The 26,000-nt window shown below is 39.6% G+C and overlaps 1 protein-coding gene across 1 annotated transcript in view; it reads left to right on the top strand.

Moving 5' to 3' along the window:
- Window positions 1–712: 712 nt before the first annotated feature.
- The window catches only part of LOC133239028 (Fc receptor-like protein 2), a 33,510-nt gene continuing 8,222 nt past the window's right edge, over window positions 713–26,000 (top strand). Inside the window, exons 1-8 of the mRNA XM_061402625.1 lie at window positions 713–727; window positions 1,806–2,048; window positions 2,525–2,764; window positions 3,003–3,287; window positions 4,112–4,399; window positions 15,560–15,838; window positions 16,208–16,327; window positions 25,465–25,492. Coding sequence (XP_061258609.1) covers window positions 2,671–2,764; window positions 3,003–3,287; window positions 4,112–4,399; window positions 15,560–15,838; window positions 16,208–16,327; window positions 25,465–25,492 — 1,094 coding nt within the window. The 5' untranslated portion in view covers window positions 713–727; window positions 1,806–2,048; window positions 2,525–2,670. The remainder of the gene's footprint in view (window positions 728–1,805; window positions 2,049–2,524; window positions 2,765–3,002; window positions 3,288–4,111; window positions 4,400–15,559; window positions 15,839–16,207; window positions 16,328–25,464; window positions 25,493–26,000) is intronic.

Raw genomic sequence — 26,000 nt, forward strand, 5'->3', positions numbered from 1 at the left:
CACTGTGGGCAATTGTGGTGGCTAATAGCTTGATCCTTGTACAAACTGGAATGGCAGGCAACATTTTTTTCTTTACACAAGAGATGGAAAATGAGCAGAGTTGGGTTGCAGGAGAACTAAAAGACTCTGCATACAACCAGCATGGCAAATCAATTATATTATCCTTGGTTCCTCAACCAATTTTTTTTTTTTCATTTTGTAGGAAGTTTGGATGTTTCTTTCTGTCAAAACCTCTCTATATCCCTCACATAAATAATTATTTTCAAAATTTAGGTGAGTAAGGGAAGATCTACTAAGAAATATGGTTCCCTTCTTGAGACTTGATGCCATAATTTAACCAGAGATCAAAAAAGGAGGAGGAACAATGTCCAAGAAATGAGAGGAGAATAAATCATTTCTACAAGCCCTTCTCTACATTGCTGAGTTCAGGCTAGAGAAGAGAGGGAAGGAATGAACTATGAAGCTGCTAAGAGATGAGCCAAGGTTGTGGATACAAGTCATTCATATTTATAAAGCAAATTACAGGCTATTCTTTTTTTGTTTGTTTGAGGACTATGGGAATCATAGAATGGGGGCAAAGAAATGGGAAGGAAAAACTAAAAGAGTGGTGGTGGCTGTGTTATTGGAACATTTCTCAGATTGTCTAAGTGAAAGGATTTGAAAAATTGTGCTCTGTGCTAATCTTTAAATCTTGGCTCCCTCACAGCTCCTGGAAGAGATCAATCAGGTCAGTTTTCCCTTTTCTCTGTTCCTCCCGGTCTCTGGGCATTGGTCCTCCCAGCCAGCACTACCTGTCCCCATAAATGAGGCCTGTGGTAATGCGCCAGCATCAGTGGTGTTGCTACTCTGAGGTCACACCTGTTGTGATAGTGGGTGAGCAAACCCTCCTCTGATCTCTCCTGGCTTCAGTTCTTTCCCTATTACTGAATGCCATAGTGTAGAAGGGAAGAAAATGTTTGCAGAAGGAATGACAGAGGCAGGAAACTGATGTTTAAAGATCCTCGGATTTAATCTCCTGTATTCCCTAAGACCCCGCCCTCTGTATGTCCAAGCCGGTGCCACAATCAAAGAACACAGAAATAGCTCCTGTTCACAGAGGGAAATGCTATGGCCAAATCTTTATATATCTCCAAAAGAAACTCATGTCACTGAACTGTTTCAATTTATGGTCCCGTTGGTCATTTGCAATTATATACACATATATGATTATGCAAGCAGTCCATGCCCCTTTGTTTAATCTTTTTTCATGTGTCGTGTATCAATTGCTGATTATGTTCACCTTAGGTGGAGAGTTGAAAAACATTGCCCTCCCCATAGAATCTAAAATTAAGCAAGGTTTAAAAGAATTGTAAGTGAAAAAAATCTTGCTCATTAAATATTAACAACCAAGGAGGAACTGGTTTTTCAGTCTAGAAACTGCTTCTGAGGTATATACATCCCAGGCTCACTTTTCCCTTGACAAGAATGTGTAGGACAAGAGCTTTCAGAATCAGCCCACTTACAGGCCCTCAAATATAGCTCAGTCTTCATCCATCTATAAATTATATTTCCTGAACTTTTCTGAGCCCATTCCAGGAACCTATACCCCCATCACCACTAGGCAAAAAAAAAAAAAAAAAAAAAAGAACAGATTCTGTATGAGGTATTTTTCTCCAAGTTAATATGGAGGTATTGCTCCATTTCCAATCCTGTCCCTAATAGGAATTAGTCCAGAAAAACTCATAGTTGCAGCTGGGCCTTTCCCTATGTTCCACCTACTTCCCATTCACCTTCACCTGCCTTTGTCTTCCCTATTTCGTCTTCAGGAGTAACTCCAAAAGCTTTCCTTCTCCTCAACCCTCCATGGTCCACAAACTTCCACAAAGACGAAGTGACTCTCACGTGCAGGGATTCCCTTTCTCCAGCTCAAGGAGACATATATTGGTATTATAATGAGAATTTGTTGAATAAAAAGTCTGAAGAGATCCAAATACACAAGACTGGATATTACAAATGCAAGACCCAAAGATCTTCTCTCAGTGACCCCGTACATGTGGATTTTTCATTTGGTGAGAAAGGAAAGGGGGTGGTCTCTGAAACTAAACCCCTGGGCAGTATGTCTAAGGGCTGGGGAACTGATGGGAGCTGAGATAAGATTGTAAATAGGCATGAGGATATTTGATGTACTGACCCCAGGGGGGAAATAAGGAGATAGGGCAGCGACAGAATGCTGTCTTGTCCATCTTTTCCATACAGAGAAGTATAAGTCAGAAATCACCAGGTAAAACAGATTCAAGTCAGAAGAAAGATGAGGTATAAAATTCCTCTTTTAACCATATGCATGGGGATTGCCTAAGGACATTTTCTGGAAATGAGTTCATTATCCTAGGATAAGGGAGAACTGGGTTTGGGGACCATGTAGAAATGTTGATGGAGGGTATTTTCAGGTGTACAGGATCATAGCTCTTTCTTCATGTGCAGAAATGAGAGTTTGAAGAAAGAAGCATCAGGGAATACACTGAGTGCATTCCTCTACTCTTTGCAGACAAGCTGATCCTTCAGGCTCCACACTCTGTCTTTGAAGGAGATGAGGTTGTTCTCAGATGCCAGGCAAGAGAAGAAGCAAAAGAAAAAAGATTTTACAGAAATGAAATACAAATTCAATCAAGCTTCACTCTACAGTCAGTCTCCATGAACAATGACAAATATCATTGTACTGCTCTTGTGAGAGGCTTTTGGACATGGAATAAAGAAATTTCAAAACATCTAATGATTCAAGTTCAAGGTAACGGCTGCCCTTCTGTGGGTAATAGGACTCAGCAGGGGAACGGTGTGTGATGATTTAGGGAGTGGCTCATCATCAGGGATTTCATGAAGTGCCTCCTGTCCTAGGAGGGAGATGGGAGGTGATTCCACCCGCTTGGGTCCTTGTGTTCTACTGGCTGATGCTGAGTGCTCATATGCGTCTTTCCAGGATCCCTGAGCTGCGCTACCCTGAGAACTGTGTTTGTTCTTCTCTCTAGAGCTGTTTTCCCCTCCTATGCTGATAGCCAGCCCCTCCTCACCCACAGAGGGGAGCCCGGTGACCCTGAAATGTGAGACGTGGCTCCCTCCACAGAGGTCACACATTCAGCTTCAATTCTGCTTCTTCAGAGAAGACAAGGCTTTGGGGAAATGCTGGAGCAGCTCTCCAGAGCTCAAATTACCCACTGTGTGGAGTGAAGATGCAGAGTCTTACTGGTGCCAGGCAGAGTCAGTGACTCCACCTATCAGAAAAAGAAGTTTGAGATCCCAGTTATATGTGCAGAGTGAGTATTTATGGAATTGCTCTTCCAGAGTCAGAGCTGGGGAGATGAAAGCAGAGCAATGACATTTCCTGCTCCCTGGGACAGTGAACGTAACCAAGAGGAGGTTTCTGCTATCCTGATATCCTCACTTCAGGTTCAACACTGGCCTAATGTCCCTAGAACATTCTCTTCCATCTAACTCAGTTAATAGCAATTGTTGATCAATTGCTGGGTCCCCAGCCCTTTGGGGGTGACAGAGCCATACAGCATATGTTCTCTCAAGAGCCACAGATAATTAGAAGCACAGATGACCACATGCAGTCTTTAGAGGTCCCTATGCTTCTTCCATTTGTTGACCTAAACATATTCCAAAATAAAAGAGGAAATTAAACATGAACTGGTGTAATCAGAAAAATACATGGGAAGATGGGGGTGAGAATGGAGAAGAGTCTTGAAGGATAGGAGAGGGGTTTGAATTTTAGGATAGAAGTAATATTCTCAGGATTCTGTTTCTTTTGAACAGAAGTAAGACTACTCATTTTGTGGTCATTGGTGCAACAAAGATTCCTTAAGTATAGGTGTCCATAAAATGTGACTGCTATCAATATTAGGTTTAAGATCAAGAACCCGTCACTGCATTCTCCAAGGATGGGAACTGTTGTGTGTGGTGGGAGGGGTATTTGCTACCTTTATAGTAACACACACACTTAATTCCCTGTTGCTCACTTTGGCCCCCTACTTATTGTGTCTGCTGCTATTGACTTATTCATGGCAGAACCAGCCTTCTCCTTGATCCTGAAGTTTCTGCCATGAGAATCTTCATGTGTCATCTTGTGTCCTCCCAGGAATCCCTGTGTCTGATGTAACTCTAGAGATCCAGCCCCCTGAGGGGCAGCTTACTGAAGGAGAAAACCTGCTCCTTATCTGCTCAGTAGCCAAGGGTACAGGGACTGTCACATTCTCCTGGCACAGAGAGGGCACAGTAAGAAGTTTGGGAAGAAAGACCCAGCGTTCCTTGTCGGCAGTGCTGCAGATACTCACTGTGAAGGAGAGCGATGCTGGGAGATACTACTGTGCAGCTGACAACATTCACGGTCCCATCCTCAGTAAACTGATCAGAGTCACACTGAGAAGTAAGTTCTCGATTCTTTCTATTCAGCTTCAGTTCACAAGTCAGTGTTTAGCTTGTCAATTAGCCATGAAGCTCTTTGGAAGGAGGCAAAGGAATAGAGGTGTAAAGATTTAGAAGCTAATGAATGGCAAAGATGACAAAAGTTGAAGACACCTTATGTCTTATAGAGCAAACTGAAAACAGTAGTAGTGATGAAAGCAAAATCATCTAAGATTACTCTTCATGGTTCAAGCGATATATCCATATTTAGGCTTCCCTGGTAGCTCAGTTGGTAAAGAATCTGCCTGCAATGCAGGAGACCAGGGTTTGATCCCTGGGTTGGGAAGATCCCCTGGAGAAGGAACTGGCAATGCTCTCCAGTATTATTGCCTAAAAAAATCCCACAGATAAAGGAGCCTGTCAGGCTACAGTCCATGGGGTCATAAGAGTTAGACACAACTTAGCGACTAAACCACCACCAGGCTTCTTGAGTGTGGTTATGATTCTGGCACAGCATCAGAGTCCTCTGACACCTCTTTTGTATCTTTCAGTTCCAGTATCTCGCCCTGTCTTCACCCTCACATCTCCTAGGATGCAGGCTATGGTGGGGGATGTGGTGGAGCTTCACTGTGAGTCCCAAAGGGGCTCTCCCCCTATCTTGTACCAATTCTATCATGAGAATGTCACCCTTGGAAGCAGCTCAGTTCCCTCTGGAAGAGCAGTCTTCAAATTTTCTCTGACTGCAGAACATTCTGGCAACTACTCCTGTGAGGCTGACAATAGCCTGGGGGTCCAGCGCAGTGACAGGGTGATTCTCAGTGTCACAGGTGAGTAGGATATGCCCACAGCAGTTACAGACAAGAACAGAGTATGTCCTCCCCTTTAGGCCACCTGCTGGTACGGCATTCCATCAGACTCCTTGTTCTTCTGCCTCTACCTGAGAGTCCTGGGATTCCTTCCTCTGACTATACATTCAGGAACTTAGGCCATTCCTAATGTTTTTCCTACATTTATTGAGATGATCATATGATTTGTATTCTTCACTTTATTAATATGGCATATCATGTTGACTGATTTGCAAATGTTGAACCATCCTTGCAAACATGGAATAAATCCCACTTGATCATAGTGTATGATCCTTTTAAAGTATTGTTGTGTTTGGTTTACTAATAGTTTGTTGATTTTTTGTGTCTATGTTATCTGAGATAATGGTCTATAATTTTCTTTGTCTGGTTTTGGTATCAGAATGCTGGCTTTGTAAAATGTCAGGAAGTATTCCTTTCTCTTCAGTTTTTTAAAAAAACTATTTTGAGAAGAATAGGATTTAAATCACCTTTGACTATTTGCTAGAATTTGACCTGTGAAGTCATCTGATCCTGTGCTTTTTTATTCTTGGGAGTTTTTGATGCTTGTTTTTCTCTTTACTAGTGATTAGTCATTCAAATTTCACTTTTTATGATTCAGTCTTGGAAGGTTGTATGATTCTAAGAATTTGTCCATTTATTCTAGGTTGCCCAATTTGTTGGCACATAACTGTTCATAATATTCTTATATAATCCTCTGTATTTTTGGACATCCATTGTTATAGCTCCTCTTTTGCTTCTGATTTTATTTATCAAAGCTTTGTCTCATTTTTCTTAGTGAATGTAGCAAAAGGTTTGTCAATTTTTATCTAGCTTTTAAAAGAAGTAGGTCTCAGTTTTTGTTAATCTTTTGTATTTTGCTTTTAGCATATATTTCATTTATCTTCTAATCTTTATTGTTTCTTTCCTCATACTGACTCTGGGCTTTATTTGTTATTTTCCTAGTTCCTTTATGTGCAAAGTTAGATTTTTTTATGTCATATTTTCATTGTCACTTGTCTTCATTGTTTCATTTATCCTTTGCTGTCTTGTTTGACCCAATAGTTGTTTCTCAGCAAATTGTTTAGTCTTCACATATTTGTGATTTTCCAGATTTCTTTTTGTGGTTGATCTCCAATTTCATACCATTGTAATCAAGAAAGATGGTTGATATGATTTCAATCTTAAAGTCATTGAGACTTGTTTTGTGTTCCAATACATGGTCAATCCTTGAGAAATTTTCATGAGCAGCTAAGTATGTGTATTTTACTGCATTTGAATGGAATGTTCTATATAAATTTATCAAGACTGCCTGGTCTAATGTTTCTTTTAAGGCTGCTATTTCCTTGTTGACTTTTTGCCTGTATGATCTATTCATTAATGTAGGTGAAGTGTTGTAGTTCCCTACTATTATTGTGTTGTTCTCCGTTTCTCCCTTTAGGTCTGTTAATAATTGCTTTGTATATTTGGGTGCTGCTATGTTAGCTACATATGCGTTTATCACTGTTCTATTTTCTGGGTGAATTGTCCCTTTTACCATTACGTAATATCCATTTTTGTCCTTTGTTACCTTTCCTGGTTTGAGGCTTATTTCACTTAATATGAGTGTGGCTACACCCACTTTAATTTGGTTGCCATATGCATGGAGTATCATCTTCTATTACTCTGTCCCGCCACTCTAGGTCTTTTGATTGGTGAATTCAATCCATTTACATTTAAGGTGGTTATTGATAAAGGAAAACTTTAGTGCTGTCCATTTTATTTTGTAGTGCTGTCCTTTTTGTTTTCTGGTTGCTCTCTATCTCCTTTTCTTTCCTCTTAAGTTTTGCATGTCATCTTGGTTTTGTGGCTTTCTATGAAATTTTTCTCAATTTCCTCTTTTTTTTTTTTTTTTGTATCTCTGCTTTAGATTTATGTTATGTGGTTACCTTGAGGTCTACATAAAAGCTCTCATAGATAAAGTAGTCCATTTTCTGTATTCTGGCCTGGAGAATCCCATGGACAGAGGCGCCTTGGTGGGCTACAGTCCATAGAGTCACAAAAGTCGGACACAACTGAAGCACACACTGCCGAGAGCATTTTATTTTCATTTAATGATATGAGTTTTATTCTTTCCCTCTTCCCCTCTTATGCTTTTGTTGTCTCAAATTATCTCTTTTTATGCTGTGAGATTGCTACCAAATTGAAGTAGCAATAGTTTTTTTTTTTTGCTTCCTCCTTTTACCTTTATGCTATAATAAAGTATTTAAAGCCTATTCTGAGTTGCAATTTTCTGATTCTATATATAACTTTCCTCAAAGTATTGTGTATTTTTGCCTTTTTGTTTTTAGTAGAGAGCTTCTTTAAACATTTATTGTAAGCAGAACCAGTGTTGATGAATTTCCTCAGCTTTCATTTGTTTTGGAAGATCTTTGTTTTTCCTTCACATCTGAATAATAACTTTGCTAGAAAAAATAGTCTTGAATGACACTTTTTATTTTTTAGTATTTTGAGAATGTCACTCGATTCCTTCTTGTCCTGTAGAGTTTCTGTTGAGACATCTGATCAAAGGCTCATGGGGATTCTCATGTAGGTACAATCCTTTTATCCTCCTGGCTGCCTTAAAAATCCTTTCTTTGTCATTGACTTTTGACGATTTTAATATAATATGTCTTGTGCAAGGTCTTTTTGCATTGAGATAATTAGGTGTTAGCTTCATGAATTTGTATATTCAATTTCTTTCCCAGATTTGGGAAGTTCTCAGCTATTATTCCTTTAAATATACTCTCTCAGTTATTATTTGTTTAAATATAACTGAGAGACTTCCCCTTTCCCTGTCTTCTCCTGGGATACCCCTTTATCTAATGTTGCCTTTCCTAAAAGAGTCATATAGCTTCTGGAGAATTCCCTCATTTTTAAATTATCTTACTTCTCTCTCCTCATATACTTGTAGCATTTCTAAATTTCTATCATCAAGACTGCTAATTCTCTCTTTCATAAAGTCTAATCTATTTCCAAAGCTTTCCAAGGCATCATTCTTAACATTTACTGAGTTCTTCAGTTCCAAAATTTTTGTTTGGCTCTTTTTAAGAGTTTTAATGTCTCTGGTATTTTTTCTGTTTACTAGTTTTATTTCTGAGCTCTTTAGTCTGGCTTTCTGATTTTTCTTGCAGCTTGCTGAGTTTCTTCATGACAGCCATTTTGAATTCTTTCTCAGTTAGGTCATAATATTTTATGACAGTAAGTTTGGTTTCTGGAAAATTGCCATTTTCTTTTTGTGGTACAGTATTAACTGTGATTCTTCATGGTACTTGAATTTCCCTCTGCTGGTGCGTTTGCTGTAGTGTTAGAGGCCTTTCTTTTGTCTTCCAGTAGGTGGTGCTATGGCATAAGTTTTTGTTTTCTCACACCTAGGCTTGCTGCTGCTACTGCTGCTAAGCCGCTTCAGTCGTGTCCGACTCTGTGCGAGCCCATAGACGGCAGCCCATCAGACTCCCCCGTCCCTGGGATTCTCCAGGCAAGAACATTGGAGTGGGTTGCCATTTCCTTCTCCAATGCATGAAAGTGAAAAGTGAAAGTGAAGTCGCTCAGTCCTGTTCGACTCAGCGACCCCATGAACTGCAGCCCACCAGGCTCCTCCGTGCATGGGATTTCCCAGGCAAGAGCACTGGAGTGGGGTGCCATTGCCTTCTCCACACCTAGGCTTACTCTGATTATATTTGGGAGTAGTCACTTTCCATCCTCGGAGAAGGAATTTCCTAGGAATAATTTCCATTATTAGGGAAATTCAGACCAAAAAAAGCTACAATGAAATACCACCTCATACTCATTAGGATGGATACTATAAAAAATAACAGAAAATAACAAGTATTGGCCAGGATGTGGAGAAATTGGAATCCTTGTGTGATCGTTGTCAGTGATCACACCATCATGGTTATTTGGGTCGTGAAGATCTTTTTTGTACAGTTCTTCTGTGTATTCTTGCCACCTCTTCTTAATATCTTCTGCTTCTGTTAGGTCCATACCATTGCTGTCCTTTATCGAGCCCATCTTTGCATGAAATGTTCCCTGGGTATCTCTAATTTTCTTGAAGAGATCTCTAGTCTTTCCCATTCTATTGTTTTCCCCTATTTCTTTGCATTGATCACTGAAAACGGCTTTCTTATCTCTCCTTGCTATTCTTTGGAAGTGTACATTCAGATGGGTATATCTTTCCTTTTTTCTTTTGCGAAAGCTTCTCTTCTTTTCTCAGCTATTTGTAAGGCCTCCTCAGACAATCATTTTGCCTTCTGCATTTCTTTCTCTTGGGGATGGTTTAGATCCCTGTCTCCTGTACAATGTCACAAACCTCCATCCATAGTTCTTCAGGCACCCTATCAGATCTAATCCCTTGAACCTATTTCTCACTTCCACTGTATAATCATAAGGGGTTTGATTTAGGTCATACCTGAATGGTCTAGTGGTTTTCCCTACTTTCTTCAATTTAAGTCTGAATTTGGCAATAAGGAGTTCATGAACTGAGCCACAGTCAGTTCCCAGTCTTGTTTTTACTGACTGTATAAAGCTTCTCCATCTTCGGCTGCAAAGAATATAATCAATCTGATTTTGGTGTTGACCATCTGGTGATGTCCATGAGTATGGTTGTCTCTTGTGTTGTTGGAAGAGGGTGTGTGCTATGACCAGTTTGTTCTCTTGGAAAAACTCAGTTAGCCTTTGCCCTGCTTAATTTTGTACTCCAAGGCCAAACTTGCCTGTTACTCCAAGTACCTCTTGACTTCCTACTTTTGCATTCCAGTCCCCTGTGATGAAAAAGACATCTTTTTTGGCTGTTAGTTCTAGAATGTCTGGTAGGTCTTCATAGAACCATTCAACTTCAGCTTCTTTGGCATTAATGGTTGAGCATAGACTTGGATTTTTGTGATATTTAATGGTTGGGCTTCCCTGATAGCTCAGTTGGTAAAGAATCCACCTGCAATGCAGGAGACACCAGTTGGATTCCTGGATTGGGAAGATCCCCTGGAGAAGGGAAAGGCTACCCACTAGAGTATTCTGGCCTGGAAAATTCCTTGGACTGTATAGTCTATGGGGTCGCAAAAAGTCAGACATGACAGAGTGACTTTAACTTGCCTTGGAAATGAACAGAAATCATTCTGTCATTTTTGAGATTGCATCCAAGTACTGCATTTCAGACTCTTGTTGACTATGAAGGCTATTCCATTTCTTCTAAGGGATTCTAGCCCAAAGTAGTAGATATAATGGTCATCTGAATTAAATTCAACCATGCTGGTACATTTTAGTTCACTGATTCCTAAATGTCAGTGTTCACTCTTGCCATCTCCTGTTTGACCACTTCCAATTTACCTTGATTCATGGACCTAACATTCCAGGTTCCTATGCAATATTGTTCTTTACAGCATAGGACTTTACTTCCATCACCAGTCACATCCACAACTGGGTGTTTTTTTTGCTTTGGCGCCATCTCTTCATTCTTTCTGGAGTTATTTCTCCACTCTTCTTCAGTAGTATTTTGGGCACCTACAGACCTAGGGAGTTCATCTTTCAGTGTCATATCTTTTTGCCTTTTCATACTGTTCATGGGGTTCTCAAGGCCAGAATACTGAAGTGATTTGCCATTCCTTTCTCCAGTGGACCACATTTTGTCAGAACTCTCCACCATGACCTTGTCTGTCTTGGCTTTACACAGCATGGCTCATAGTTTCATTGAGTTAGACAGGCTGTGTTCCATGTGATCAGATTGGCTAGTTTTCTGTGATTGTGGTTTTCATTCTGTCTGCCCTCTGATGAATGAGGAAAAGAGGCTTATGGGAGCTTCTTGATGGGACAGACTGACTGTGGGGGAAACTGGTCTTATTCTGATGGGTGGGGCCATGATCAGTAAATCTTTAATCTTACTTTCTGTTGATGGGCAGAGCTGTGTTCCCTCCCTGTTGTTTGGCCTGAGGCCAAACTGTCGACCCGACACCTCCACCACAGACTCCTGGACACTCACAGGCAAGCCTGGCTCAGTCTCTTGTGGGGACACTGCTCCTTTCTCCTGGGTCCTGGCTTGCTTGCACAAGGTTTTGTTTGTGCCCTCCAAGGGCCTGTTTCTCCAGTCTGTGGAAGTTCTGTAATCAAATCCCACTGGCCTCCAAAGTCAAATTCCCTGGGGGTTCTCAGTCCCTTTGCAGGATATGCAGGTTGGGAAATCTGCTGTGGGTCCTAGAACTTTCTTAACAGTGAAGAATTTCTTTGGTATAATTGTTCTGCAGTTTGTGGGTCATCTGCTCAGCAGCTCTATGGTGGGGCTAATGGCGACCTCCTTCAAGAGGACTTATGCCATATGCTGCATGACCCAAGTCTGCTGCAGCCAGCCAGAGTCCCTGTCCCTGCAGCAGACAACTGCTGACCCGTGCCACAGGAGATACTCAAACACTCAAAGGCAGCTCTGGCTTAGTCTCTGTGAGGTTTCTGGGTCCTGGTGCACACAAGATTTTGTTTGAGCCTTCTGAGCATCTCTGCCAGCTATGGAGTTTGATTCTAAATGTTACGTAATTTTGGTGGGAATGTAAAATGATAAAATCATTATTGATACCACTATGGAAGTTCCTAAGAAAATTAAAAATAGAGCTACCATATGACACATAAATTCCACTTGTGAATTGTTGTTTAGTCTCTAAGTCGTGTCTGACTCTTTATGACCCCATAGACTGCATCACATCAGCCTTCTCTGACCTTCACTATCTCCTTGAGTTTGCTCAAACCCAAGTCCATTGTGGCAGTGATGCCATGCAACCATCTCATCCTCTGTCACCCTCTTCTCCTCTTGCCCTTAGTCTTCCCCAGCATCACGGTCTTTTCCAATGAGTCAGCTCTTCTCATCAGGTGGCCAAAGTATTGGAGCTTCAGCTTCAGCATCCGTCCTTCCAATGAATATTCAGGACTGATTTCCTTTAGAATTAACTGGTTTGATCTCCTTGCTGTCCAAAAGTCTTCTCCAGCACCACAGTTTAAAAGAATCAGTTCTTAGGCACTCAGCCTTCTTTATGGTCCAACTCTCACATCTGTACATCACTACTGGAAAAACCATAGCTTTGACTATATGGACCTTTGTTGGCAAAATGATGTCTCTGCTTTTGAACACATTGTCTAGGCTTGTCATTGTTATTCTTCCAAGGAGAAAGCATCTTTTAATTTTGTAGATGCAATCACTGTCTGAAGTGATTTCAGAGCCCAAGAAAATGAAATCTGAGACTGTTTCCTCATTTTCCCCATGTATTTGCCATAAAGTGATGGCAATGGATGCCATGATCTTAGTTTTTTGAATGTTGAGTTTTAAGCCAACTTTTTTACTCTCCTCTTTCACCTTCATTAAGAGGCTCTTTAGTTCCTCTTCACTTTCTGCCATTAAAGTGGTATCATTTGCATATCTGAAGTTGTTGATATCTCTTCCAGGAATCTTGATTGCAGCTTGAGGTTCATCTAGCCCAGCACGTCACATGATGTCCTCTGCATATGAGTTAAATAAGCAGTGTGATAATATACAGCCTCAAGGTACACCTTTCCCAATTTTTAACCAGTCCATTATTCCATGTTCAGTTCTAACTGCTGCTTCTTGTCTTGCATACAGGTTTCTCAGGAGGCAGGTAATGTGGACTGGTATTTCATCTCATTAAGAATATTTCACAATTTGCTGTGATCCACACAGTCAAAGGCTTTAGCATAGTCAATGAAACAGAAGATTTTTTTTTAATTCCCTTTCTTTTTCTATGATCCAGTGTATGCTGGGAGTTTGATCTCTGGTTTCTCTGCCTTTTCTAAAGAAGTTCCTGGTTCACATACTGCTGAAGCCTGGCTTGAAGGATTTTGAGCAAAATCTTGCTAGCATGTGAAATGAGTGCAATTGTACAGTAATGTGAACATTCTTTGGCCTTGCCTTCCTTTGGGATTGGAATGAAAACTGACCTTTTCCAGTTCTGTGGCCACTGCTGAGTTTTCCAAATTTGCTGGCATAATGAATGCAGTGTGTTAACAGCATCATCTTTTAAGATTTGAAATAGCTCAGCCAGAATTCCATCATTGCCACTAGCTTTGTTTGTAGTGATGCTTCCTAATATCCTCTTGACTTCACACTTCAGGATGTCTGGCTCTACGTGAGTGATCACTCCATCATGGTTATCTGGGTCATTAAGACCTTTTTTGTATAGTTCTTTTGTGTATTCTTGCTACATTTTCTAAATCTCTTCTGCTTTTGTTAAGTCATTGCCATTTTCGTCCTTTATTGTGCCTATCTTTGTATGAAATATTCCCTTGGTAGCTCCAGTTTTCTTAAAGAGTTCTCTAGTCTCCCCCATTCTATTGTTCTGGATACTGCCCCCCCCCCAAAAAAAATCAAGAGAAAAAATTGAAAATATATTCTCACAAAGACATTTGTATACTCATGTATAGAACATTATTCATTATAGCTAAAACATGAAAACAACCCAAGTGTCCATTAAAAGATAAATGGGTAATCAAGATGTGGTATACACATGACATGGAATTTGTTCAGACTTATAAAGAAATAAAATTCAGATACATGCAGCAACATGGAAGAATCTTGAGGTCATTATGGTAAGTGAGATAAACCAGTCAAAAGTAGACAAATACTATATGATCCCACTTATATAATATATTCAGAGTAATCAAAATCATAGAAACAGAAAGTAGGCTGGTGTTTGTCAGGGGCTGGGGAGAAAGAGCATAGGGACTTATTGTTTAATGGGTATGTAATTTCAGTTTTACAAGAAAAAAGTTATGGAAATTGATGATGGTGTTGGTTTCACAGTGTTATGAAAGTATTTATACCACTTCACTATACACTTAAAAGGTTTATGGTGGAATATTTTAAGGTATGTATGTATATTTTACAGCAATACAAATTGAATAAAAATATAAGAAGTGGTGACACGGGTGAAAAGGTACAGTGAGATGCACAAGCATATAAAGACTTACTCCTGAGACCCTTAGCATCTGGCCCAAGTCATTGTATATTGTAAAGGATATACAGAAGGCCAAAACCCAAGCCATCTGTTTGAATTTTATAAAAGCACGACTTGGCATTTCCACCCAGATGAGACCGCTAGTGCCATCTGCCTTACAGCCAGCAGATGGTGCATTTTTGAGTTGAATTATCCCCATTTAACTGATTGTCTCCATTACCTCTCTCCTTTACCCAATCTCAGATGCAAAGCTAAGCTCTAGATCCTTGCCAAACTTCTCTTGCCAATGAAGCACACAGTTTATATCTTAAGTCCTTGCACACAAATTGGTTTACCTGGGTTTCCTCACAACAGAATCAGCAATCTTACTGTTCACATTTCACATTAATTGATTATTGATAAATAATTCCATATATTAATTTAAAACATAATGATTTTCTGTTTTTCCTGGCTTCCTTATTTCTATAATCACAAATTAAAATGGAAATCTTTCTTGCTATTGCTGTATCTGGATATTTTGGGGCCAAATATAAATTAATTTACTTATCCACTTATTCACCAATTATTGATAATCTATTACATGCCAAGGCAAAATTCTAGCAGTTGGAAATACAAAAATGAACAAAGAGTTAAGTCCTTGTTCTTATGAAACTTACATTCTGTTGGGAGAATCAGATATATAACAATGATAAATGGATAGATACATAAATAACAGATTGATAGATGTTAGTGCGAATGCTAAGTAGAAAAATAAAGCAAGGTAACTGAGTAGAGGATACTTCAAATAGGTGTGGATGTCTAGGTTTAAAGCTAAGTCTCAGGAATTAATAATATGGAGCAACAAACCTTGCTTTTAGTAATTATTCCTCTTGCTTTTAGTAATTTAGTTTATTGAATGCTTTACATACATGATTCTTACTATTACCTCCACTTTAATAAGGAATAAACTGAGACTTGGAGAAAGTAAAATGTTTTAAAACATCAAGATCACAGGGCTAATAAAGGGTAGTGAAAGTGTTATTCACTCAGCTGAGTCCGGCCCTTTGTGACCCCATGGACTGTAGCCTGCCAGGTTCCTCTGTCCATGGAATTCTCCAGGTAAGAATACTGGAGTGGGTAACCATTCCCTTCTCCAGACCCAGGGATTGAACCTGGGTCTCCTGCACTGCTGGCAGGTTCTTTACCATCAGAGCCACCAAGGAACTTGAGTTTAAATCCTGTCTCTGCCATTAATAAAGAGCAGAGATGGGATTTAAATTCAGGTTTTCCTGAATTCCAAGCCCATGCTCCCACTACTGAACTATGCTGGATATTTCCTTTATTAAATTATTTTGTATATACTTAACCAGGACGGCTCATAAGCTATGTTGCCTCTTTCAGTTCCAGTGTCTCATCCTCTCTTCACCTTCAGTCCTGCTGTGCCCCAGGCTGTGGAGGGAGATGTGTTAGAGCTTCGCTGTGAGGCCCAAAGAGGCTCTCCCCCAATCCTGTACTGGTTTTATTACAAGAATGTCACGCTGGGGAGCAGAGAGGCCCCCTTTGGAGGAGGAGCATCCTTCAACCTCACTGTGATGGCAGAGCATTCCGGAAACTTCTCTTGTGGGGCTGACAATGGCCTAGGGATACAGCACAGTGAGATGGTGATACTAAGCATCATAGGTAGGTTGGTGGTACCTGGGCTACAGGTTACATTTATAGTCAATAAAATATTTCTCCAATAGACTGTACAAATCCTCCCAATGTCAAAGAGTTATTAACATGAAACCAAGGCTTGGGGCTTCTGGAGATTGGTACTGATTTCATGGGGACAGGGGAGGGAAAAGAAATAAATTTTAATGTTAGATTCTGGCAATCACTTTCCCTGTGCTATTATTTTAAAATTACAAATTATACTGGAAATGATTCCAATTGAGAAATCAGAACCTGGCAAAAACCTGTCCTAATATATAGCTAGTCCCACACCTACATAGTTTTTGTCTGGATGAAATATGTTTGGCACTGAACTCAAGTACAGGTCTCTTCACTTAGGACCACCCAGTAACAAAACAACCCTTATCACTGAGGGAGTCACTGCAGGGCTACTGAGCATCCTTGGCCTTGCTGTTACTGCTGCTCTGGTGTGTCACTTCAGGACCCAAAGGAATTCAGGTAAGTGGCTATATCTCACTCTTTGATGTTGTGAATTTTGCCATTGCTATTATTATTTCGACTTGTGTAGTGCATCCTACAAAGGTTGATTATTCTTTTCCAAGTACTGATCACACAGATTGGCAGAGATAAAAAGGCATAACAAATTTCTTAATGAAGTTGTTAGTCCACGTGTTTCATTTGAGTTTTAAATCAGAGAGTAGAGTTTTGTTTCCATTCAAAAATTAGAAAGTTAAGTATTTACTGTTCCAACCTCAGTCCAAAGCTTAGTGAAAATAAAAAGAATGAAAGAGAAAGTCCTTCATCTGTAACAACAGAAATAAACAATAGCCATAGGTACAATCCATAAACTCATATATATTTAAATACCATTTAAATATAGTGATATTTAGATAGAATTAAGATATTCTGAGAATGAACTTTAAAATTTCAGTTTCTGCTTGTTTGTGGCTACTATGTTAGTCGCTCAGCCATGTCCAACTCTTTGTGACCCTGTGGACTCTAGCCCGCCGGGCTCCTCTGTCCATGGGATTCTCCAGGCAAGAATAGTGGAATGGATTACCAGTTCCTTCTCCCGGGTATCTTCCCAACCCAGGGATTGAATGGGTCTCCCACATTGCAGGCAGATTCTTTAACAACTGAGCCATCAAGGAAGCCCCTTGTTGCTAGTATATAGAAATTCAATTGATTTTTCTATGTTGGTCTCATATCCTACAACTTTGCTAAACACACTTATTAGTTCTAGTATTAGTTTTGTCGATTTCATCAGATTTTCTACATAGATGATCAAGTCATCTATGAATAAAGATAATTTTATGCCTTCCTTTCCAATCTCGATTCCTTTTATTTCTTTTTCCTTAGTGTACTGGCTAGAACCTCCTGTACAATGTTGAACAGAAGTGTTAAGAGAATACATGTCTTTGTCTTGTTCTTGAGCTTAGGGAGGGGAAAGTATTTGAACTTTCACCATTTACATATGATAATCTTAGCTGTGGATTTCTTGTAGCTACTGTTTATTAGGCTGAAGAAGTCCCTACTAATTGTAATTTACTGACAGTTTTTATAGAACAATGACAAATGCTTTTTCTACATTTAGAAAATCATATGATTTTATTTTCTAGTCTACTGATACAGAGTTTGGATTTTGAATGTTGAATGTTAAAACAGCTTTGCATTTCTGGGGTTAACCTCACTTGATTATTATTTTTGAATTTGATTTGCTAAAATTTTGTTAAGAATGTTTGCACCTATGTTCATAAGGGATATTGGTTTGGTAGCTTTATTTCTTATCATTTCTTTTTCTGGCTGGGTGTCAAGGTAATATCCATTTAGTTATGACCTCCAGAATCCTTCATTCCTCTTTGTACATATATACATCCACATGGTATCATTTTCTCTCTGCCTAAAGGATTTCTTTTTAACATTTCTTATAGTATGAGTTTGTTGGTAAATTTGATTGATAGTGTTGAAGTCTTCGATATCTGTACTTTTTTTTCTCCTACTTTATTGATTATTGAGAGAATGATATTAAAATCTTCAACAATAATTGTAGGTTTTTTCATTTCTTCTTGCAGTTCTATCAGATTTGCTTCATCTTGCAAACTCTTGAAACTCTATTATTAGGTGCACAAATATTTATCACTGTTATGTGTTTTTGATGAAATGACCACATTATCCCTTATGACTTTATGACCTTTTTATTCCTGGTGGTATCATTTAACCATGAAACACTATTTGATATTAATAAAAAATTAATTAATGTATTAACTATAGGGCTTCCCTGGTGGCTCAGATAGTAAAGAATATGCCTGTAACGCAGGAGACCCAGGTTTGATCCCTGGGTTGGGAAGACCCCCTGGAGAAAGGAATGGCTAGTAACTCCAGTATTCTGGCCTAGAGAATCCCATGGAAAGAGGAACCTATATTAATATATTGATATCAAATAATATTTCAAGGTAAATTATACTACCAGGAATAAAAAGCTATGTAATTAATGTTGGGCTTCCCAGGTGGCTCAGTGGTAAAGAATCTGCCTGCCAAAGCAGGAGACACAAGAGATGTGGGTTTGAGACGTGGGTTTGATCCCTGGGTTGGAAAGGTCCCCTGGAGGAGGAAATGGCAACTTGCTCCAGTATTGTTGCCTGGAGAAGCCCATGAACAGAGGAGCCTGGAGGGCTACAGTCCATGAGGTTACAAAGAGCTGGACACAACTGAGCATGTATGCATATAATTAATGTTAGCTTGATATTTCTTTTTTCCACTCTTTAAAATTTTAACCTATTTGTGCTTCTATATTTAAAGCATATTTTTATAGATAGCATATGGTTAATTCTGTTTTTTATCTAATATGACAGTCTCTTTCTACTTTCTAATTTTAAAAACATTGACCATTTACAGTAATATGATTGTCGATACAGTTAGGTCCCTATGTCTATTATTTTCCTATTTGCTCTCTGCTTGTCTCATTTGTTCTTTGTTTTCCATTTCCTTTTTTTGTCTACCCTCTTGGGTATTTTTGTGATTCAATTTTATTTCCTTTGTTGGTTTATTAGCTATATAAGTCTTTGTTTTGTTATTTTAGTGGTTATTTTAAGTTATATGATATACATATCTAACTTATCAGTCTACTTACAAATGACACTGTATCACTGCATGTATAGCATAAGAATATTATCACTGTGTACTCCATTTCTCCTTTCCCTGGTACATTGTTATTACTTTTGTAAACAATCAGTTATTTTTTAAAGAAACTTACATATAATTTAAAAATATTATACATTTACTCATACAGCTAACACTTCAATGTTCTTCATTCCTTTATGTGTATCCATATTTTCATCTGATATCATTTTTTTTTTCTGCAAAAAGATTTCTTGTAGGATGGGTCTTCTAGTGATTAATTATCTCCACTTCTGTATGACTATAAAAGTCTTTGTTTTGCATTCATTTGTGAGAAATATTTTTACTGGCATAGAATCCTAAGTTGAAAAAAAATTTTTTCTTTCAATATTTAAAAGATGTTGCTGTTCTGTCTTCCTCTGTGCATGGCTTCCGACAAGAAATCTGCCATCATCCTTGACTTGGTTCTTATGTGACTACTTTAATTTTTCTCTCTGAATGCTTTTTGTGGATCAGAAATCTTGGGATGTATGGACTGTTTTATTCAGTGTTTTGGGTGCTTATAAGGTTTCAAGACTTTATATTTGGAACTACTAATCCTTTACTTTCTGTCTTTCTCTGTGGTATAACACGAACTCTCCTTTTCTATCAGGCCAAGTGATTCTGTTTTCCTTTTTTTTTTTAGGGCTCATACTGAAAATCAAGCAAATAAACAAATAATTGGATCTCAGTTTAATGAAAACCATCTTAATGATGGTGGCTAAGCATGTCTTCTTACTTCTACTTTCAGGTCAATCAATGGTCCTTTACCCTTCTGCTTCTTTGCATAAAAAATGGCATCATTTCACATCATTTGTGACTGATATTTACAGCTACCTAATATTTTTTCAAATAATATTATGTATACAATTTTTATGTAGCACTAACCCTGATCAGTTCAGTTCTATTCAGTTGCTCAGTCATGTCCGACTCTGTGATCCCATGGACTGCAGCATGCCAGGCTTCCCTGCCCAACCCCAACTCCAGAGCTTACTCAAACTCATGTCCATTGAGTTGGTGATGCCATCCAACCATCTCATCCTCTGTCGTCCCCATCTCCTCCTGCCCTCAATCTTTCCCAGCATCAGAGTCTTTTCAAATAAGTCAGTTCTCCGCATCAGTTGGCCAAAGTATTGGAGTTTCAGCTTTAGAATCAGTCCTTCCAGTGAATATTCAGAACTTATTTCCTTTAGGATGGACTGGTTGGATCTGCTTGCAGTCCAAAGGGCCCCTCAAGAGTCTTCTCCAACACCACAATTCAGAAGCATCAATTCTTTGATGTTCAGATTTCTTTACAGTCCATCTCTTACGTCCATACATGACTACTGGAAAAACTATAGCTTTGACTAGATGGACCTTTGCCGGCAACATAATGTCTGCTTTTTAATATGATGTCTACGTCATAGCTTTTCTTCCAAGGAGCAAGCGTCTTTTAATTTCATGGCTGCAGTCACCATCTACGGTGATTTTGGAGCCCCCCAAAATAAAGCCTCTCACTGTTTCCACTGTTTCCCCATCTATTTCCCATGAAGTGATGGGACCAGATGCCATGATCTTAGTTTTCTGAATGTTGAGCTTTAAGCCAATTTTTTTCACTCTCCTCTTTCACTTTTATCAAGAGGCTTTTTAGTTCTTCTTCGCTTTCTGCCATAAGGGTGGTGTCATCTGCATATCTGAAGTTACTGATATTTCTCCTGGCAATCTTGATTCCAGCTTGTGTTTCATCCAGCTTGGCATTTCACATGATATACTTTGCATATAAGTTAAATAAGCGGGGTGACAATATACAGCATCAACGTACTCCTTTCCCAATTTGGGACCAGTCTGTCGTTCCATGTCCAGTTCTAACTGTTGTTTCCTGACCTGCATATAGATTTCTCAGGAGACCAGTAAAGTGGTCTGGTATTCCCATCTCTTTCAGAATTTTTCACAGTTTCTTGTGATCCACACAGTCAAAGGCTTTGGCATAGTCAATAAAGCAGACATAGATGTTTTTCTGGAACTCTTTTGCTTTTTTGATGATCCAGCAGATGTTGGTAATTTGATCTCTGGTTCCCTTGCCTTTTCTAAATCCAGCTTGAATATCTGGAAGTTCACGGTTCACATACTGTTGAAGCTTGGCTTGGAGAATTTTGAGCATTACTTTGCTAGCATGTGATGAGTGCAATTGTGTGGTAGTTTGAACATTCTTTGGCATTGCCTTTCTTTGGGATTGGGATGAAAACTGACCTTTTCCAGTCCTGTGGCCACTGCTGAGTTTTCCAAATTTGCTGGCACATTGAATGCAGCACTTTTACAGCATCATCTTTTAGAATTTGAAATAGCTCAACTGGAATTTCATCACCTCCACTAGCTTTGTTTATAGTGATGCTTCCTAAGTCCCACTTGACTTCACATTCCAGGATGTCTGGATCTAGTCCAGTGATCACAACGTTGTGGTTATCTGGATCATTAAAATCTTTTTTTTTTTTTTTTTGTATAGTTCTTCTGTGTTCTTGCCAGCATCTTCTGCTTCTGTTAGGTCCATACAATTCCTGTCCTTTATGGTGCTCATCTTTGCCTGAAATGTTCCCTTGTTGTCTCTAATTTTCTTGAAGAGATCTCTAGTCTTTCCCATTGTATTGCTTTCCTCTCTTTCTTTGCATTGATCGCGGAGGAAGGCTTTCTTATCTCTCCTTGCTATTCTTTGGAACTCTGCATTCAAATTGGTATATCTTTCCTTTTGTCTTTACCTTTCACTTCTCTTCTTTTCTGAGCTATTTGTAAGGCCTCCTCAGACAACCATTTTGCCTTTTTGCATGTGTTTTTCTTGGGGATGGTCTTGATCTCTGCCTCCTGTACCATATCACAAACCTCCGTGTCCATAGTTCTTCAGGCACCCTGCCTATCAGATCTAATCCCTTGAATCTATTTTTTATTTTCACTGTATAATTGTAAGGGATTTGTTTTAGGTCATACCTGAATGGTCTAGTGGTTTTCCCTACTTTCTTCAATTTATGTCTGAATTTTGCAATAAGGAGTTGTTTATCTGAACCACTGACAACTCCCATTCTTGTTTTTTCTGATTGTATAGAGCTTCTCCATCTTCAGCTGCAAAGAATATAATCAATCTGATTTTGGTATTGGCCATTTGGTGATGTCCATGTGTAGAATCTTCTCTGGGTTGTTGGAAGAGAGCTTTACTATGACCAATGCAAGGAATCTAACCCTGATAGTACTCATCATAAAATCTACCATTCATTTGGAATCTATTATATGTGATTTTTTAATGTGTCCAGTTTTGTGTACATTTGACTTCAATTCAACCACTATTGCTATAACTATATATTGAAGATGAAGAAATGAAGAATTCAAGAAGCTAGCAACCTTTCCAGATTCAAATATATCTAGTAAGAGTCAGAGTTAGGGCATAACTGGGGTCTCCCTAGCCCTTAAGTCCATAGTCTCTCCATTACATTTTTTTTTTAAGTCACTCAGTCATGTCTTACTCTTTGAGACCCCACGGACTATATAGTCCATGGTATTCTCCAGGCCAGAATACTGGAGTGGGTAGCCTTTCCCATCTCCAGGGGATCTTCCCAATCCAGGGATTGAACCCAGGTCTCCTGCATTGCAAGTGGACTCTTTACCAGCTGAGCCACAAGGGAAGCCCAAGAATACTGGAGTGGGTAGCCTATCCCTTCTCCAGGGGATCTTTCCAACCCAGGAATCGAACTGGGGTCTCCTGAATCACAGGTGAATTCTTTACCAACTGAGCTATGAGGGAAGCCCCCATTATGTCTTGGTGATTTGTAAAATGCTGGTTGCACCTCCTACTTTAAAAAGTTACTTTTCTATATCATTGCCTGTCTGGATTTCATTTATTAATCAGTAATATACTAGACATGCAGACACAGGAACTTCAGTATTGCAGTTGATAATACTAAAAAACAAAAACAGATTGCTGTCAGTACAACACCAAATAACACAAGAGAAGGAAAAATTACCAATCATTGTTTTATGTGGTCCATGAGGGCAGAGGCCCAGGAGGTTCTGTCCTCCAGATTTAGGGGAAATTGTTGTTTTAAATGTCAAACGTGACTAAGAAATTCTGACAGGCTACCAATCAGAGGGCCTCTGCCTATCACAACTCAAAATCTTGCCTACTGTACTTCCCTCCAAGCAAAGTCTTCCTTCTCATTATTGACCAGTCTTCTCAGGGAAGAGCTCAGGCCTTCCAAATTCCTCTAAAAATGAAGAATTCTGCTCCTTAAGCCTGACTGTTTCCTCCAAGTTACCAAAAGGAGTGGTATATTTATTAGCTCTATAACTGCTTGGATTAGCATTCTGGTAATGTAATGCCCTCCGAACCCCAGTCTCCTCAGCTCTGTGGTGGTCATGATAATAGAATTTACATTATAGGCACTATGAGACAATCTATGTAAACTGCTGAACACGGTGCCTGGCCAAAATATCTTCAGTGAATATTAGCTTATATTATAAATAGCCACGTTTTGGGTCTGTTTTCCTTCAGGCAAATGAAGAGATAGTCTGACTCTCAGATGCACCCTAAATTTAGTTAACCTGTCTAAAAGTAAGAATACTGGTTGTTGATTGATGAGGTTACAATTCCAGAGGAGAGAGATACAGGCTAGGATTATGCTTACATGCACACCTGGTTCCCAAAGACAAGGTCTGAAGGCAGTAATCAGTCATTTTTTTGTGGTATGTAAAGGTGGCTCAGTGGTAAAGAATCCACCTGCTAATGCAAGAGACACAGGAAACATGGGTTTGGTCCCTGGGTCGGGAAGATCCTCTAGAGAAGGAAGTGGCAACCCACTCCAGTATTCTTGCCTGGGAAATCCCGTGGACAGAGGAGCCTGGTGGGCTACAGTCCATGGAGTCTCAAAGAGTTGGACATGACTGAGTGACTGAGCACACACACAAGCCTGAATATGTCTACTTTGAGCAATAACCTGTGTTCTCTAAGCCCAGTGAGATGGATACAGTGTGCATGCGTGCTTAATTGCCCAGTTGTGTCTAACTCTACGACCTTTATGGATTGACTATGTGACTGTTATGGAGCCTCACGGACAGGTTCCTTTGTACATGGGGTGTTTCAGGCAAGAATACTGGAGTGGGTTGCCATTTTCTTCTCCAATTCATGAAAGTGAAAAGTGAAAGTGAAGTCGCTCAGTCATGTACAACTCTTCGAGACCCCATGGACTGCAGCCTTCCAGGCTCCTCTGTCCATGGGATTTTCCAGGCAAGAGTACTGGAGTGGGTTGCCACTGCCTTCTCTAGACAGATATAGAGTCATAGGTAAAAGGCAAAGGACAGAGATAGGAAGCTTAGGAGGAGGGTTGTATTGGACAGGCCAGAAAGACTTCAATATTTCAGTGTTGATGGAAATATTGTATATATTTAAGGCTGATGGAATAGGCTTCTGGATTATGTTTACATTTAATCACTGATTAGGTAATTGTCTTCCCTGGTGGCTCAGATGGTAAAGCGTCTGCCTACAGGAGACCCAGGTTCAATCCCTGGGTCGGCAAGATCTTCTGGAGAAGGACATAGCAACCCACTCCAGTATTCCTTCCTGGAAAATCCCATGGATGGAGGAGCCTGGCAGGCTACAGTCCATGGGGTCGCAAAGAGTTGGACACAACTGAGGGACTTCAGTTCACTTTACTTCACTTCAGATAATTGTCAACTTGTTTTTTAGTCCTTGTAGTACATAATTTAATTTGTTCAGTTGTTTAACAAATCTTTATTAAATATTTTCAAACTTCTAAGCACAGGAAATACAAAAATAATTAAGACAAGTTTTGTACCTTCAAGTAACACACCCTTTCATGAAGCTGTGTTTGAGGCAAATGCAGAAATTGATAATTACAATGCAATATGGATATTTTAATATAGCAGGGTTCTATGTGCATCAGGGGAAGCTCTGGAGGAGGAAGGATAAATTGGAATTAGGTGAAAGGAAAGGAAAGAAGGGATACGGAGAAAACAATATGCACCAAATGCTGTTGAAATGGGCTTGCAAGGTCGTAGATAAAGGAAGGTCTGACTACAAGAGTCTTGTAGTCCCATTGAATCACACTTGTGTAACAATTCAGTATTAATTTTAACCCCTCTCTAGGCCACAGTCTCCTTATCTCTACCTCATGGGGCTGCAGTCAGAATAGAGAAGTGGGAGTAGGGGTAGCACTTGGTCTAGAGTTAAACAGTAAGTTGTCTGTCTTCTGCTACTCAGTTACAAACTACGTAGAGTTCATTCTATTGACTGAATGAGAATAATTGTGATTCTGTGCAAACATCTCTTCAGATCCCACCTTCCTTCTCTATAACATGACCTACGGGGTGGAGCCAGATGTTCTCAAAGATTTGCCATAGCTGAAATCTAGGATGGATTTGATTTCTGGGAAAGGACATTCTAACATATAGCATTGTCCACACAGATCACTTATCATCAGTGTTCCTTTGTTGTTTTTCAGAAAGACTTTCCACCACTGGAACACCTAGGTAAGGTTTCTGCTTCTGGTGCTGCGAGCCTTTTCATGTTATTTATGTTTCCAGGATAGAACATGAAACTATGTGCATTTAAAAGTATTTTACTGGATTTCCTATTAAATTTTCAAATGCTTGGTGGGGAGGGATAAATTAGAACTGGATTGACACACACACATTACAATGTATATCAATAAGATAGATAACTAATAAGGACCTACTGTATAGCACACGGAACTCTACTCAATATTCGGTAATGGCCTACATGGAAAAAGAAGCTAAAAAAGGGTGTGCTGCTGCTGCTGCTAAGTCACTTCAGACTCTGTGTGACCCCATAGACGGCAGCCCACCAGGCTCCCCCATCCCTGGGATTCTCCAGGCAAGAACCCTGGAGTGGGTTGCCATTTCCTTCTTCAATGCATGAAAGTTAAAAGTGAAAGTGAAGTCGCTCAGTCATGTCTGACTCTTAGGGACCCCAGGGACTGCAGCCCACCAGGCCCCTCTGTCCATGGGATTTTCCAGG

The sequence above is a fragment of the Bos javanicus genome, chromosome 3 (assembly GCF_032452875.1).
Source record: "Bos javanicus breed banteng chromosome 3, ARS-OSU_banteng_1.0, whole genome shotgun sequence".
NCBI lineage: Eukaryota > Metazoa > Chordata > Mammalia > Artiodactyla > Bovidae > Bos > Bos javanicus.